This window comes from Lontra canadensis, unplaced genomic scaffold (genome assembly GCF_010015895.1).
Source record: "Lontra canadensis isolate GAN:19392208 unplaced genomic scaffold, GSC_riverotter_1.0 scaffold48, whole genome shotgun sequence".
Lineage (NCBI taxonomy): Eukaryota > Metazoa > Chordata > Mammalia > Carnivora > Mustelidae > Lontra > Lontra canadensis.
The window spans coordinates 4,144,606-4,159,488 of NW_022631042.1; the positions used below are offsets into that span (position 1 = coordinate 4,144,606).

At 33.3% G+C, this 14,883-nt stretch overlaps 1 protein-coding gene across 7 annotated transcripts in view; it reads left to right on the top strand.

The window, feature by feature from the left end:
• Window positions 1–14,883, top strand: part of CACNA2D1 (calcium voltage-gated channel auxiliary subunit alpha2delta 1) — a 496,060-nt gene that overhangs the window by 258,679 nt on the left and 222,498 nt on the right. For all 7 annotated transcript variants that reach the window (XM_032873243.1, XM_032873244.1, XM_032873245.1 and 4 more), the window contains exon 4: window positions 8,612–8,671. In XM_032873243.1, the coding sequence (XP_032729134.1) occupies window positions 8,612–8,671 (60 nt within the window). The remainder of the gene's footprint in view (window positions 1–8,611; window positions 8,672–14,883) is intronic.

A 14,883-nucleotide genomic window follows, 5' to 3' on the forward strand; every position in this document is an offset into this window, starting at 1 on the left:
AATCTTTTTATTATATTGTTTTGTGCTGTAGAGCCAAAAAAACAGGGAAAAGGTAGTGATAATTACCAGTTGTGTATTATTTACTTTCACTACTACTCAAAGGAGTTTTGCTGTTCTTACCAGATGACATCTCCTTTAGCCCGTCTTCTGTGTTCCAAGAGTCTGCCAGTTTATTTGGAGCTAATTACATCTCCAAAGATTAGACTTGAAGCTTTGTGATTAATTTCAAAAGCAGTTTCTGAATATAGCAGATCCAGACTGAAATCTATACAATGTGATCCAGAAGCCATGTTCCAAAAGATTTATTCTTCCCTGGACTCACTAATAGAAGAGTAAATGATGACTGGCTTGATTTCAACAGCTTTTATTTATATGGTTTGCATATATTATACTCCCTTAAAGCTTGCACTTGAAAGAGAAATAGTGTTTGTATTATGAAACTTTTATTTCACATAACCTGGAATCAAATCAATTGTAAGAAAATGATAGGCTATCAAAAAGAATTAATCTGTAGCCTTACTTGCATCTTATACAGTATAGGATTTATATGTAATTTGGCTTAATATAGTCACAAATTAATGTTTTACTATTGACTTTCATAATTCCTTTATGTCATAATTCCAGTATTTACAGAAGTATTAAAATATTTGAAAAGGTTTAAATAATAAGACCACATACTTTATTCTACTTGGTCTGTTTATTTATGAATAATTTTAATCAATGTATATATTAAAAGTTACATATTATGTAACCAGTTTCTCATAATAAATAGTCAAGATGCAAACTCCTTTTTTTTCCTCCTCCATAAACTCAAATAGATGGACTTGTGTTAAGCTATTTTATCAGGGTCTATTAGAATTTTCCAATCATTGGAATGTATTTTTTCTAAATTAAAATAAAATTTTATTAAAAATAATTTTTTGTGTCTTGGAATCAATTTGAGATTGCTCTGCTAGAATAACAAAAATGAGTTTGAAAAAAAGAAAGATAATGATTATAATTATGTGCTCATGTTTCATGTCATCAAACAAAAGCAGGAAGTCTCCAAAAGCATATTTTAAGCAAGCATAAGTAAAACATAAAAACAGCATTTAGTTATCTTTTTTTTTTTTTTTTAAGATTTTATTTATTTATTTGAGAGCGAAAAAGAGAGTGAGCAGGAGAGAGACAGAGGACAAACCAGGGGGCAGAAGGAGACTTCCCTCTGAGCAGGAAGCCTGATGCAGGCTGGATCCCAAGACCCTGGGATCATGACCTGAGGTGAAGGCAGACGCTTAACTGACTGAGCCGCCCAGGAACCATAGCATTTTGGTTATCTTTATAAAATGGGCTTAGTAACCCATAGCTCCATAATGAGAGGGAATCGAGATGTCTTTTGAAAAGTAGTTTCGGTTAAGTGTTAATTTAGCTTCTTTCAAACTGCTTGTGTAATGCCTGTGCAGAAGGAATGATGGTCCCTTGATGGAAAGAAGGAATAAGTGTGTTCTGATGGTAAAGATGCATAGAGGTTTGGTGCTAAAAAGTGGTCTTAGAAATAGCTCTGGTTTTGTTTCCCTGAGCATTCTTCTCCCCTCTAGGCATTATCTTTACTTTTCCAAAACCATTTGTCAAAACTCATTGACATTAATTGATTCTCATTTTCAGTGTAAATCGTCACTTGCCAGGGTGATGGGTTTCTCCTCAGACAAATCACCCCTCCACCCCCTTAAAGCAGGTAGTTTCTCTTTGGCGTTCAATTTGCATGCAAACTATTAATTAGAAAGAAGAATCCATGGTGTCAACCACAGATAACATTTATGCTATTAAAAAAAATACACCTCAAACAATGCCAAAGGATACAGATCAATGCCTTATACAGATTGCTGTGGGTAGGGAAATTGGTCAGGGGAGGTGAATGAAGAGAACATCAAGGTTACATTTAATATTGTGTTTTGTGTGTAAAATGTTTTAAAGCAAACCTAAACATAAAGATGAATTCTGAGTAATGGATTTCAGACTAATTTTTTTCCATGCTTTTCAGTATTTTTAATCTCCACCCAAGATCAAACAAATAAAAAGACCCATGGCTAAGTGTCAATGTCCAGGAGTACACATTCTTTTTAGAATCTATCCTGTTATTTGAGGTATTTCCATTTTTGATAAAAGCACTACTTTAAAAAATGTGTTCTCCATGTGACAAATTCCACTGACATAATGTAAAATTAACAAAGTTTGTATTTTGTAACCATTAAGAAAACATCTGTCACCGATGACATGATCTGTTTGTGTGTGTTTGTTTGTATGTGTGTGTGTGTGTGTGTGTGTGTGTGTATGTGCTGGTTTTATAATATATGATCTAGGGATGTGTATAAAAACACCTTAAAAGTAGGGACTATGTCATATATTTTTATTCACATAACAGTTCCAGTACAGCAAGTATTTAATAAGTATTTATTGAATAAAAGTATTAAATATAATATATTGAATATATTCAATATGAATATATCAAAATTCAATATATTGAGTATATATTGAATATATTTATATTCAATAAATCCTTACTATATATCTTCCTATATATGTCTATCTATCTATCTATCTATCTATCTATCTATACTACTATATATCCTTACTATATGTCTTCCTCCCAGTCAGGATGGGTATTTACATAGTGATCACAGTTATCAAGTGTTGAAATGTGCCACATTTAACTCATCTTGTTTAGTCTATTCAAATTTTATAACTTTTCAATCTTAAATTCCAGTTTCCAACCTGACTTCTTCAGCCAATAGATCTTTTTCAAAGAGTTTAGTAGATGTGACTTTAAAATATATATATATGTATATATATACATATATATATATAGTAATTTGTCTACATGTTAAAATTTTTATAGTGACATTTTTGTTCACCAGGATGTAGTAAGTTGTTCAAGAACTTTGATAGATCCTGCGGGGCATATGTATTTATATCAATTTAAATAAAATTCTTTATGCTTTGTTTTATGTGAAAAAGAAACACTGCCTTGTTTCCCATTATTGGTTAAAGATATTGGAAAGAGAAGTACATTTTTTTACCTTTGAAATGGAACACTGTATTAGATATGAAAGTATGATGATGTCTACTTGAGGTCTTCACTGCTTCCTTTCAACATAAGGAATGCTAAAGAAATGTTACACCTCACTCTCTTTTTTTTAATATTTCAAGAAATGAGGTAAGAAAGCAGAACATTAATGATCTGTTCTCTTTTCTCATTCTGTTTATGGCAAAAATAAATTAAAATAAAATTGAGCTCATTTTATTGTCTACTATATTAAATCACGATATCCCCTTAATTGCATTTGGACCACCCTGTTGTTCTATAGACAAGAGATTTTATTTAGGGCAAAATATAGTGAAAATGTAGGGACTGTTAAGATGTTCCCATTCATTTCCCTCATATACGTCCATGTTGAATTGGTCATCAGTGATTATAGTTCTAACCCAGTCTAATCTTTGAAGTTACATTTGAAAGATTTAAAAAGAAGCAAACTTCATTAAGTTTCTAATGTGCTAGATATTTAGCTTAGAAATAGAAAATATGAAGGTAGATATTATTCTTAAATGCTGAAAAATGTTAAGTCCATTGCCAAAAATCCCATAGTTAGTGAATAGCAACACCAGATCTGGAAACCAGATCTGTTTGATTGAAAAGTTCGTGCCCATTGCATTATACCTTCAACGTAATTGCCTGTACCTGTAGGAGCAAACATAGAAGTCTCTTCGTTCATCCAGGTCTGCCGTTTTCAGAAGGTATTGTTAGACCATGGAAATGATTATCCCGATTCTTTTGATATGTTAAAAACATTTGATGAAGATAAGCAAAACTCATTAGAGTAATTAAAAAATTGTCAACATAGGCATAACACAACAAATGGCTAATCCTTATTGGGTGTTAAGTATTTGTACATTAATTACATTAACTTGCATATTTTACTTAGATTAGTCTATTGTGTTCATCTATTATCTCTTTATTAGAAAGAAAAATCTTGACATCCACCAGCCAAAGAAATTGTTTTAAATTGGAGATGTTTCTTTGAATGAGGTTTCTAAGCCATTCCTGATATTAACATGAGTGTCGACATTATTGGAATCTAACTAAACTGTCAGATGATACCTGAAGGTTTCCTTTCAAAGCTATTAAAAGAAAATTCTTTATAATTAAATATTTCAAAAAACGTTTATTTTTCATCTGCAATTAACGAACAGTCTAGGAAGCTTATAATATGCAGGTTTAGAAAATAGTCTATTCCAAGAGAAAACATATTTAGGTATTATAAAAGGGAATGATAGAATTATTTCAGTATACACTGTATAATTATAACGCTTGTATTAGACTTTCATATCACCTGACAGAATTCAGTGCTAGTGGAAGAGATAAGGATATGACAAAAAGTGAAGGCTGAGAATGAATAGGCCTTCAAGGGAGCTGGTCTTTCTCTGATCTGATAAACATCTCCCATTCTCTATTTCTGTTTCTTTCTTTTCTTCTTCATCTTCTTCATCTCTTCCTTTTTTTTTTTCCTTACAGATCACTGCATATCAAAAGCCTTTTCTTTGATTAGCAGTGTTCTCTCAGGAACTGAGGGCAAGACCAACGTAAAGACTGCTCCTCAGCTGATATATGATTTTTTGTGCTGTTTTGTTTTTTGTCTTCAGTGATTTCCAAAATTTTGCTGGGAAATTTTACATTAGCCTGAAATAGTTTTCTACCAGTGTTTCTGGTTTTGGTACTCTTGTATCTTTATATATTCTCTGAATGGTGACGTTAACATTTTTAATGGGTTAAATGGAGACTTGTTTGGTTTTGTAGTCTGAGTATAAGCTTTAGAGTCAGAAGGCTTAAAGTCATTTTGTTAAACTTATGAGTCCTCAAAATAGTCTTGAAATGATTTTTTGTTTTAAATGCTTAAACCAATAGGTAGGTAGGGATGTATATATTAGTAATACATCCATAACATTGTATATATACTTATCATTCTATACCCAAGGAATTTTCATATAACGTATGCTGTATCATTTATGATAAAGCCATTTAATGAATCTATCTGACTTATCTTAATAAGAGCAGAATTGTTTCTATCTTCTCTCAAGGGTATTTATGCTGAGTTGAGTCTTTTGTATCTGTCTATACTTGGTCTGGTTTTAATGTTTGATACTAGATTAAACTGTACTATAAATTAAATGAGAAAAAACACATTTTCCTTATTCTGAATTAAGTTATTGTTACAGGATGGCACTGTGGCCATAACTGTAGTTATATACTGAGCAAATGTTCACATTTTATTAGGTAGGAATTTTATCAGTCTTAACACAATTTGCCCATGGCATTTAGCTGTAGATCATTGGCCTTAAAACTAAAATGTCACTTGAACAGAATAGCAGTTAATTAAGGACTTGAAGTGTCCAGAAGACATGTCAGTTTTCTCCAAGTCATGGCTAGCTGGTCTTTTGCCACAGGAAAGAGCACCGTCATTAACTATTGGTCCCCAAGACACTCTGTAAATGTAAAGTTCAGTCTTATGTTTTATCATGAAATTTACTAGATGAAAAATATTTCATTAAGTTTTGCATGAGCAAAGTAGTGCATTTTCATGATTATGTATTTATAGATTTCTAAGCTGGGGATATAAAATTTAGCAACTTTTAAGCGTCAAACCAATCTTTCAAAATACCTTTTTTTCTTATACATAACTACATTGTTAAGTTTCTAGAACCATTTTAGAATCTTGCAATAAATGACATTCCTTCATAAAATGAGTGTTTAAAAATATATATTTTTTATATTTTTTATTGATTTTATATTGATATATATATATATCAATAAGGGAATATATATCAGTAAAGAAATAAAGCTGACTTGGTCTCTCCTCCTAGGAGAATTGTCTTTTGGAAGTTTGTTGCCATTGTTCATCCCTTTTAATTTTTTTTCTAGAAATAATTAACTGACAATGACTGTCATTATAGCTTATAAACATAGATTATATTCATATCATAAGGCATGTGATTCAGGGTCAGATCAATTAAGTTGTACTTTCTTATGCTCTCCAGCATAGAGAACAATGCGGTAGTTAGAGCTGGAGCTTTGAAAAGCATGTTATGGCTCTGTGGGTGAGAATGTCCTCTAGTGTGTTTTGTCTGTGGGAATGGCGACCTCCTTCTGTGTTTTGTGCAAGGAAAAATCTTAACATTCCTTTCTAAGACATAAAGACATTTTAGAGTTCTAATCTTTCTTAGTCAAAAAACTTATTTAACTTATGTAAGTTTTACCCAGTGCTTTGTTTAAATTCTCAAAATGTTCATTATTCATCCTATACATATGAACATTTAGCTCTTCGTGTATTGCCTATTAAAAATGAAGACCTGTATTCTGAATTTTGTCAAGAATATGCCTTCTGGGGGTACCTGGGTGGCTCAGTGGGTTAAGCCTCTGCCTTCGGCTCAGGTCATGATCTCAGAGTCCTGGGATCAAGCCCCATGTCGGACTCTCTGCCAGCGGGGAACCTGCTTCCTCCTCTCTCTCCCTGCCTGCCTCTCTGCCTACTTGTGATCTCTCTCTGTCTAATAAATAAATAAAATCTTAAAAAAAAATAATATGCCTTCTGGTTTATTTTCTCATTTTGTCTTTTCTTTATCTTCCCATCCTAAAGTTTTCCTACAGAGACATTGCTTCCATTTCTGCCCAATTTTTATTAACTTTCTGCAACATTTTCAAACTGAATTTAAATTTTCAGAAGTATTGTATTTTTTTGTTTGTTTTAAAGATTATTTATTTATTTGACAGAGAGAGAGAGAGAGAGAGACATGCAACAATAGAGGGACACAAGCAGAGAGAGAGAGACGAGAGAATCTTAAGCAGGCTCTATGCTCAGTGTGGAGCCTGACATGGGGCTGGATCTCATGAGCCTGAGATCATGACCTGAGCTGAAATCAAGAGTTGGGTGCTTAACCAGCTGAGCCACCCAGGTGCTCCTACTACCTCTTCTTTTAATCCATGTTTGCGTACTGGCTGATAAACTGAAACCATTGTCATTTTAAGCACACTGGAGAAGTTTTCTTTTAAATTCAGCTTAGGAATTCCTAACTGTAGATCTCCCATTTGGCAGTATTTTATAGTTATCAGTAATACCTACTTAATAGCTTCATAAGTGAACTGATCATAGTATTACATAACAGGGCCTCCACATCAGTAACTAATATAAAAACTGGCATAAAGATATGTTTCCGTTATCAAGTACAGTCTAGACTCCTTTGGAAGAGCCCTCACTGAGTTGTAGTTCACAGTCAAAGATCAAAATGTGAACCAGTAATCCATTACAAGATTTATACTTTTTTAAAACCTAAGCCTGATTATTTGTTTCTTAAGAATGAGTTTAATATTTATATTTACTATATTTACCGTTCTGTTCTTCCTCTTTCTGCCGTCGTCTCCTAGCTGTGCTTGGGGGCAGGCTACCGCTGAACTTAACATTGAGTCATTTCTCAAAGGGACATGGAGTGCAAATGGAATGAATCATAATAATCGAAGTTAGATAGCTCACATCTATGTTCCTCACTGTCAACCAGGCACTGTTCTAAGCACTGCACATAAAATCACTTACTTAATCCTTTCAGCCACCCAGGAGCCTACTTCGCTATTACTCACCTGAGAAAATTCCCAGGTTTGCCCAGCTAGTATGTGGCAGGGTTGGTATTTCAATCGAGGCGGTCTGGTTTCAGATCTTTGTTATCACTAAATGTCACTGTGTCTTGTAAAAGCTTCTCACACAGCGTGATAGTAACTCTGAGACATACAAAGAGAAAAATCTGAAAACTGTTAGAGAAAGAAAAGAAATAGAGTTTGTCTATAAAATGTGATTAGCAGACTGACAACAGACATTTTATCTCCAACTGAACTTGATGGAATAATGTTTTAAAAGTGCTAAAGGAAAAGCCGGGCTAGAAATTTTGAACTACATTAATATACAAGAGCAAGTATGACATAAGGCTGTTTTCAGATATGCAGCTTGTGACAGTTTGGTACTCACAGAGTATCTCTGGAAGAACTAATAAGAATGTACTTCAGCAAGAAGAAAATTACTTCATTTTGATGGCTTTTGGTTAAAACAAAACAAAACAAAACAAAAACCTTAATATGCTGTTAAGAAGATGCCTAGGATGGCATTGAGCCCATATTGGTCTCTCACTATCATTTCCTTTTTACGTAGATAAAAATATATGCTATGAAGGTATTTACAAATAATGGGGTTCTACCAAGATGAATATAATCTACTTATTAAAGCTTTCTCTAAAGCTGAAATGTTAGTCATTGAAAGCAGGCATTCCCGGTGTCCACATCCTCTGATGACAACAGAGGTAATAAACCATGTTATTCAGGAATAGTTGTTTATTCATACTACTTGAGTAAATACACATATATCAGCTCTAGTAGGTTAGATTACTAAATGATTGGGAATTTATGATTCAAGAAAAAGGAGTTTCTTTTGCTTTTTTATGTCCTTATAACTGATTTGAAAACCTCAGTGTTTTTTGTATTCACAAGTATATATGCATGTGGTCATTTGAATTCTAAGATATGTTGTTTCCTTTTCAGCGCTTGGCCTTGGAAGCAGAGAAGGTTCAAGCAGCCCACCAGTGGAGAGAGGATTTTGCGGTAAGGACCCTTTTTAAGCACTTGAGTGACGTTTTGTTCTTCATCCATTATGATTAGGGTGACATTTTTTTAGTGATAGAATCTTAAATGTTTTAAGACCAAAACTGTGCTATGTTTTGTTTCTCTAAAAAATTTGCTTTTGGGTAGTCAGGGCTAGTAAGTTAGTCAAAATGTTCTTGCTTATGTTCCATATTAAAATAAGTCTTTTGAAATGTTCTCCTATAATCACAGTTACTTGTAAAATTAATTACATCCAGATAGAATTACATTATTATATCTGAATCACCACTGTAGATAATGTGGATACACCAGTTGAAAAACAAGATGCATTTAACAGCTTGGGAGTTTGTAAAAAGTTTTGTGCATGTTACCATCACCTTGGTGGTGGGCAGTGTGATTGAAGTAAGAATGAATGTATTAAACTTTGTAAAATTTAATTTGCTCCACTTTAGCTGGAATCAATCTTTCTTTCACTGTGGCCTATTTTTAGAAGTTCTAACTGATACTAGCTTTTCCATATATATTTTTGATAAGCTTGTACCCTAAGAGTTACTGAGCTAATTATACAAATAGCAGAAATTCTCATCATAATGAATTTTGTTTATCCATCCATCCATCCATCCATCCATCCATCCCTCTATCCTTTAATCCATCCATTCTTCCTCCCATTTATCCATCCATCCATCCATCTTCTCTTATCTATCATCTATCTTTCCTTCTTTCTCTATGTATCCATCCACCCATCCATCTATCTATCCATCCATCTTCTTTCTTCTGTTTCTCTATCTGTGTATGCATCCATACATCTATTGATACATCTATCAATGTATCCAGTCTTTCAACTCACCAATCAATCAATCAATCAGCCAGTCTCCTTATAGTCAGAGACATAGTGAAAAAAATTTGCCCTTCATTGTTAAAATGTTTATCTTACATATTTGAAGTATTTCATTTAGAGTGAAAATCTCTCTAGTTTCTGATCATAGAAAAGTTCCATATAACTAATTTGAGGGATGTTTAAAATAGAATTAGCGTATGAGTGACAGCTTGATTGTTATTAAATTGGTTTTGTATGTTTTGGAAAACAGATGTCTCAAAATTGTGGGTAAGAAAGTTGTGCTTCAAAGAACACAATTAGGAATTAGCACTTTTACTTTGTGTTAGCATGATTATGTTGTATATCAAAGGAAAATACGCTACATGATATGATATTCACTTATAATATATGGTAATGGTTAGTCTTCCATGCCTCTGGTGTTATTTATTGTTACTGTCTTTTCCTGAGATTTATATTTATTAAACCAAATACCTAGTCTACCAGCTAGAGACTCTATTTGACTACAGTGAGTTTGTTTGGTTCTTTTACTCAGTTGGTCATATTGCCAGAGTTGGTGTCATGTAGGTACTGGCTTAGCCCATAATTGGACATAATTGGTGTCATCCATAATCTATAGAGAAAAAAATTGGTGATTAACTTAGAAACATAAGTTTGAGTATTGAGGGCTAATTTGTAGTGCATCCAATGAAGGGATTTACAAATTGTTAGTTTCTTTTAGATGAAAGGAACACAAACTTGAATTTTTTGTTGTTGTTATCTATCCACACATCTAATAGACAAAAAGTAGCCAAACTAATTTGTCCAAATAAATATCTTTTGATTAGTTAATATTAAATAAAAATAATTAGTTAATATTAAATAAAAATTGATCTTTTCCTCCCATCTCGAAAGTGTCATTGTAAAGGCAATGTGAAGACATAGTGGGTATAAAGCTAGACCTTCTATTCTGCTTAGTGTTCGGTTAGTACGATTAATGTTGTTTTAGTTTAAATTTTGAGTAATTCTTAGAACTCAAAAAATCATTAAGTTCACACAGATCAGCTTTTGTAATATATTGATTCCACTGCTGTTCATAAATTTTTCTTTGGAATTAGGTAATATTTCTCAATAGCCATTTATTAATTATAGGTCGGTTTCAGTTTCCTAAGGAGAAATAATGTGGTCAAGAATAAAGAGGCAAGCAGCGATATAGTAATGCCATTTATATCATTGGTATCATTCGTATTGTTTTGTTTAATTATTATGTTATAGCTTTCTGTTTTAAGGGTTTCTTTTCTAGATATATTGTAAATCCCTTGATATTGTCAAATGATTAACACTAAATTGACATTTGACAAAGATTTATTTCTCCTTGCAGAAGTAATGGCCAACCCTTGTCCATGATGTAAAAACTCTCAATATGTGTTGGCTGTTAACATATTCTACCATATTTTATGGCATCCGAGCCATCATCAGTTGTAAGACACCCTATCATTTATGTATTGCTAAGGAAGAAAAAAAGAAGCCAATTAAATTATGAAGCATTAGCAATTTTAAGATGTATTCTGACGTCTCAGGTGTCAAAATGTGAAAAAGTTTACTTTGAACTGTAACCCCCGTTCTCTGCTCTCTCAGTGCCTGTCCCCACCGAGTAACACTGCTAGGATCAGTCATGCAAGAGGACACATTGGTCCCACCATGACACAGAAGCTATTACTCAGTCTTACGTGGTTAAATAGAAAGTAAATGGTTTTCTCAGTAAGTATTAGGAGTTCTTAGCAAATAGTGACCACCGTGTAAGAGAATTCTTGGACAAATTCTGTTCTTAATTTCCCCCTAGATTACCTTACAATTTATTTAGGACCTATGAACATATTGATTGACATCAAAAGAGATTGTTAAAGGGAAAACAAGTTAGTCCACTTTAGAGCTCTGTCAACTCATTTCCTGAGTACCTTTCTGGAAGGATTGTGAACAATGTGCACAGAACACAAAACTGTCCCAGTTTGCACACTGAGAATTGATACTTTACATCTCATATCATGCCAGCCACATTCAGTCTTCACAACAGTCTTCATATTTCAAGAGCCCTTTGAAATATCATGTTATTATATGTTCGAAAAAGAGAATGTGAATGCAGATTGTCTAAACTCAAATATTGCAAAAAGAAGACACACTTTTTCCTTTTTTTCTGCCTGATGAACCAGATGATGCTTCAATGCATGTTATGTAGCAAGAGTCAACAAATCCTTCAACGCCATAAAACAAATCAAACTTAAATTTTTGTCTAGAAACTAGAAATAATCAACATTAAATCTCCTCTTCTTTTAGGAGACCACCCAAAATAATTGCAAATTTTATCACTACTTTACCCAAATATCTAAAAATGTTTAATTTGAAGGTAGATGCTACCAGATTCCAAAAGGCCCTCTTTTTAAATTTTATAATCCCTTTGTCTTTTAAGATATTTAACTCTTTGTATCACTGTGACAATTCTTTAATGCCACCCATTAGTAATTTAACAGTAGGGTGATTTAGAAGGCAGGAATCATTTCCTAAGAGGTATGTTAACATTTTCCAAAGATACAATTGTCTGATTCTTCCTTCCAGTGTAAGTAGGCAAAATTCATTCATATTACTTGGGCAAAATGTTGATTAACATTTCCTATTCTTTAATGTAGTGAAATCTCAGGAACAACAAGAACAAAAGGCAGAGCGCTAAAATGCTGAAAATGTTGGCAACCAGAAAAGGCCCCTGTTGTAATTCACACTCTCCCTCCGCGCCACTCAGTTCCCAATTGAATGTACAATTGAGCTAACAAAGGGCATACACTCTAAATGGATTAAGATTTATGCGGTCATGCATTTACAAGTTCAAACTAATATTTGTAAATAAGCTGTATCTACCAGCTGCCTTTCAGGTCTCCACGCAAATTACGGGTGTTAAAGGTGACATTTTATGTCACTTATGATGGACAAATTATTAAGGACAGGTGGGAAAAGAAAAAAGAGAGCTTAGAAAACTAATTGTTCTGCATGCAATAATTGCTTTTATTTCTACCGAACGGATCTTTTCCAGTTGCATTTGAAATCTCATTTGATTACTTTGCCATGGTTGGTTAACTTAAGCAATTTTGTTTCCAACTAAGCCTGCGATATTAATTGTACTTACACATGTATAAACATAAGGGGTGCCTAATTTGTATTTTAATAAGTAGGATCTTTATGTATGGCTTATTAGCATCAGCTTGTTACTTTGCAGACTGAGTACAGATGCCTAGAAATTGGCCAGTAAATAAAACATTTGAGGAGCCTTTTTTAGCTTCAGCTCTACAGAGAAACTAAATTAGAAGGTGAAAATTTTTTCTGGTGAAGCTGAATGTTATTGAGTGTCAATCATGCTAACTTGGTTCTCCTAATTTAGCGTTATTTTTGTGTCTTAAAAAAATCATTTTGCTCAAATTGCATTTTGAAATGTTGTTTTAAGAGTTTTGTGTTTATAGGAGTTAAATTAATAGGTATGGGTGTTAGGTATTTAATTATTTCATCTGTCTTACTTATTTCATGGAACTGCATCTCTTCTGTTGATTGAGGCACAAACATTTGTGAATATGTAAACTGTAAAAATATCATATTTAATTTGGTTATATCATATCAAGGTCAACATTGTTCTAAGTTATAAATTGGTATAGGTTCTAGATGTGGTAGAGCTGTTTTCAGGAATAAAATGTGGAGAAGTGGCATGCTATAGTAGTGAATAAATGAATTAAATGAATGAACTTGGTAGATTACCAAAATAATTTTGGGCTCTAGATGGATTAATTTTTTTGTTTTGTTTTGTGTGTTTTTGTATTTGTGTGTTTTGTTCTTGTTGTTTTTGTTGTTTTAGTTTCTTCCTTTGGTGGAATTGCCCTGTTGGAAAATATAAAATATTTTAATATATTTTTGCTACATGTCTTCCACTTTTTTACTGTTGCTTTCTTTTAAGAGTCTTGTCCATCTATTCTTGTTATGAAGATAGATGCAAAGGAGCCACAGAGCAAAACTGATTTCCTCCTCAGATTCTGGACAACCAATTTCATGGGAAAGAGGCATATTTGTGATGCCTTACTCTTTTTGTTTATGTGTATATATGAATGTCCATAGTTAGAGCATTATAATATAGCAGAGTTGAAAATATAACCATGAGCTTGCTTGCTTGCTTGCTTTCTTTCTTTCTTTCTTTATTTTTAAAGATTTTATTTATTTGACAGACAGATATCACAAGTAGGCAGAGAGTCAGACAGAGAGAGAGGAGGAAGCAGACTCCCTGCTGAGCAGAGCCCAATGCAGGGCTTGATCCCAGGGTCCTGGGATCATGACCTGAGCTGAAGGCAGAGGCTTTAACCCACTGACCCACCCAGATGCCCCATAACCATGAGCTTTAAATGGTTAGTTATTCTAGGTGGGTAACCCTTATCTTTTTTCTTTTTTGAAAAATAGAAGCTAAATATTTGTATATTAATTACCTATACAATAACACTGACTTAATTTTTCATAATTTTTGTTAAGATTTTGTATTTATTTATTTGTGACAGATTAAGCAAGGGCAGGAACAGTGGGGAGGGGCAGAGGGGCAGAAGAGGGAGAAGCAGACTCCCCACTGAGCAGGGAGCCTGACATGGTGCTTGATCCCATGACCCTGGGATCGTGATCTGAGCTGAAGGCACACATTTAACTGACTGAGCCACTCAGGTGCCCTCATTTTTCATAATTTTAATATTTAATAATAATCTTTCCTAACTTCACTTTCTATTATTTCTGTTAAAGCTAAGGTCACATGATAGTACATGATAGTACAGTAGAACATCCTAAAGTAAGACATCATGACAGTATGTTTAGGATACTGCAAACTTAGATTTAAATAGGGCTGTAAAACTTTTTTTTTTTTTTTTTTTTTTTTGTTGGACCCCCTACCTCAGAAAGGGAGGGAGAAGTTGCAAAGACAGGTATCACTGACTTAGGAAACAGAGAGATGGATCATGGGTCTCTCTGTTTTTCAAGACCCATCTGCTGCTTTAGTATCCTAATGTGGAACTGATAAAAACATTGCTAAATTATTGGGAGATTCCTGGAATCGGTGCCAATGTTCTAAAAATGCTAGCCATCTAGAGTACCCAGAATCATCCTCATTGACATTGAAGTTAGAATTGATTACTGTCACAGCTGGTGCCAACTTGTAGCTGTCACAAGAGAATTTTCCAACTTAGTGATTTCATTAACTTCTCCATTACTTTAGCTGCATATTATTAAAATTTTTGGACACCAATTTATTTGTATTAAGATGGGGTTTACTATATTAATTTTTCAGCCACAAGAGAAATAAAAAAATGAACAAAAATGTATAAACATTATG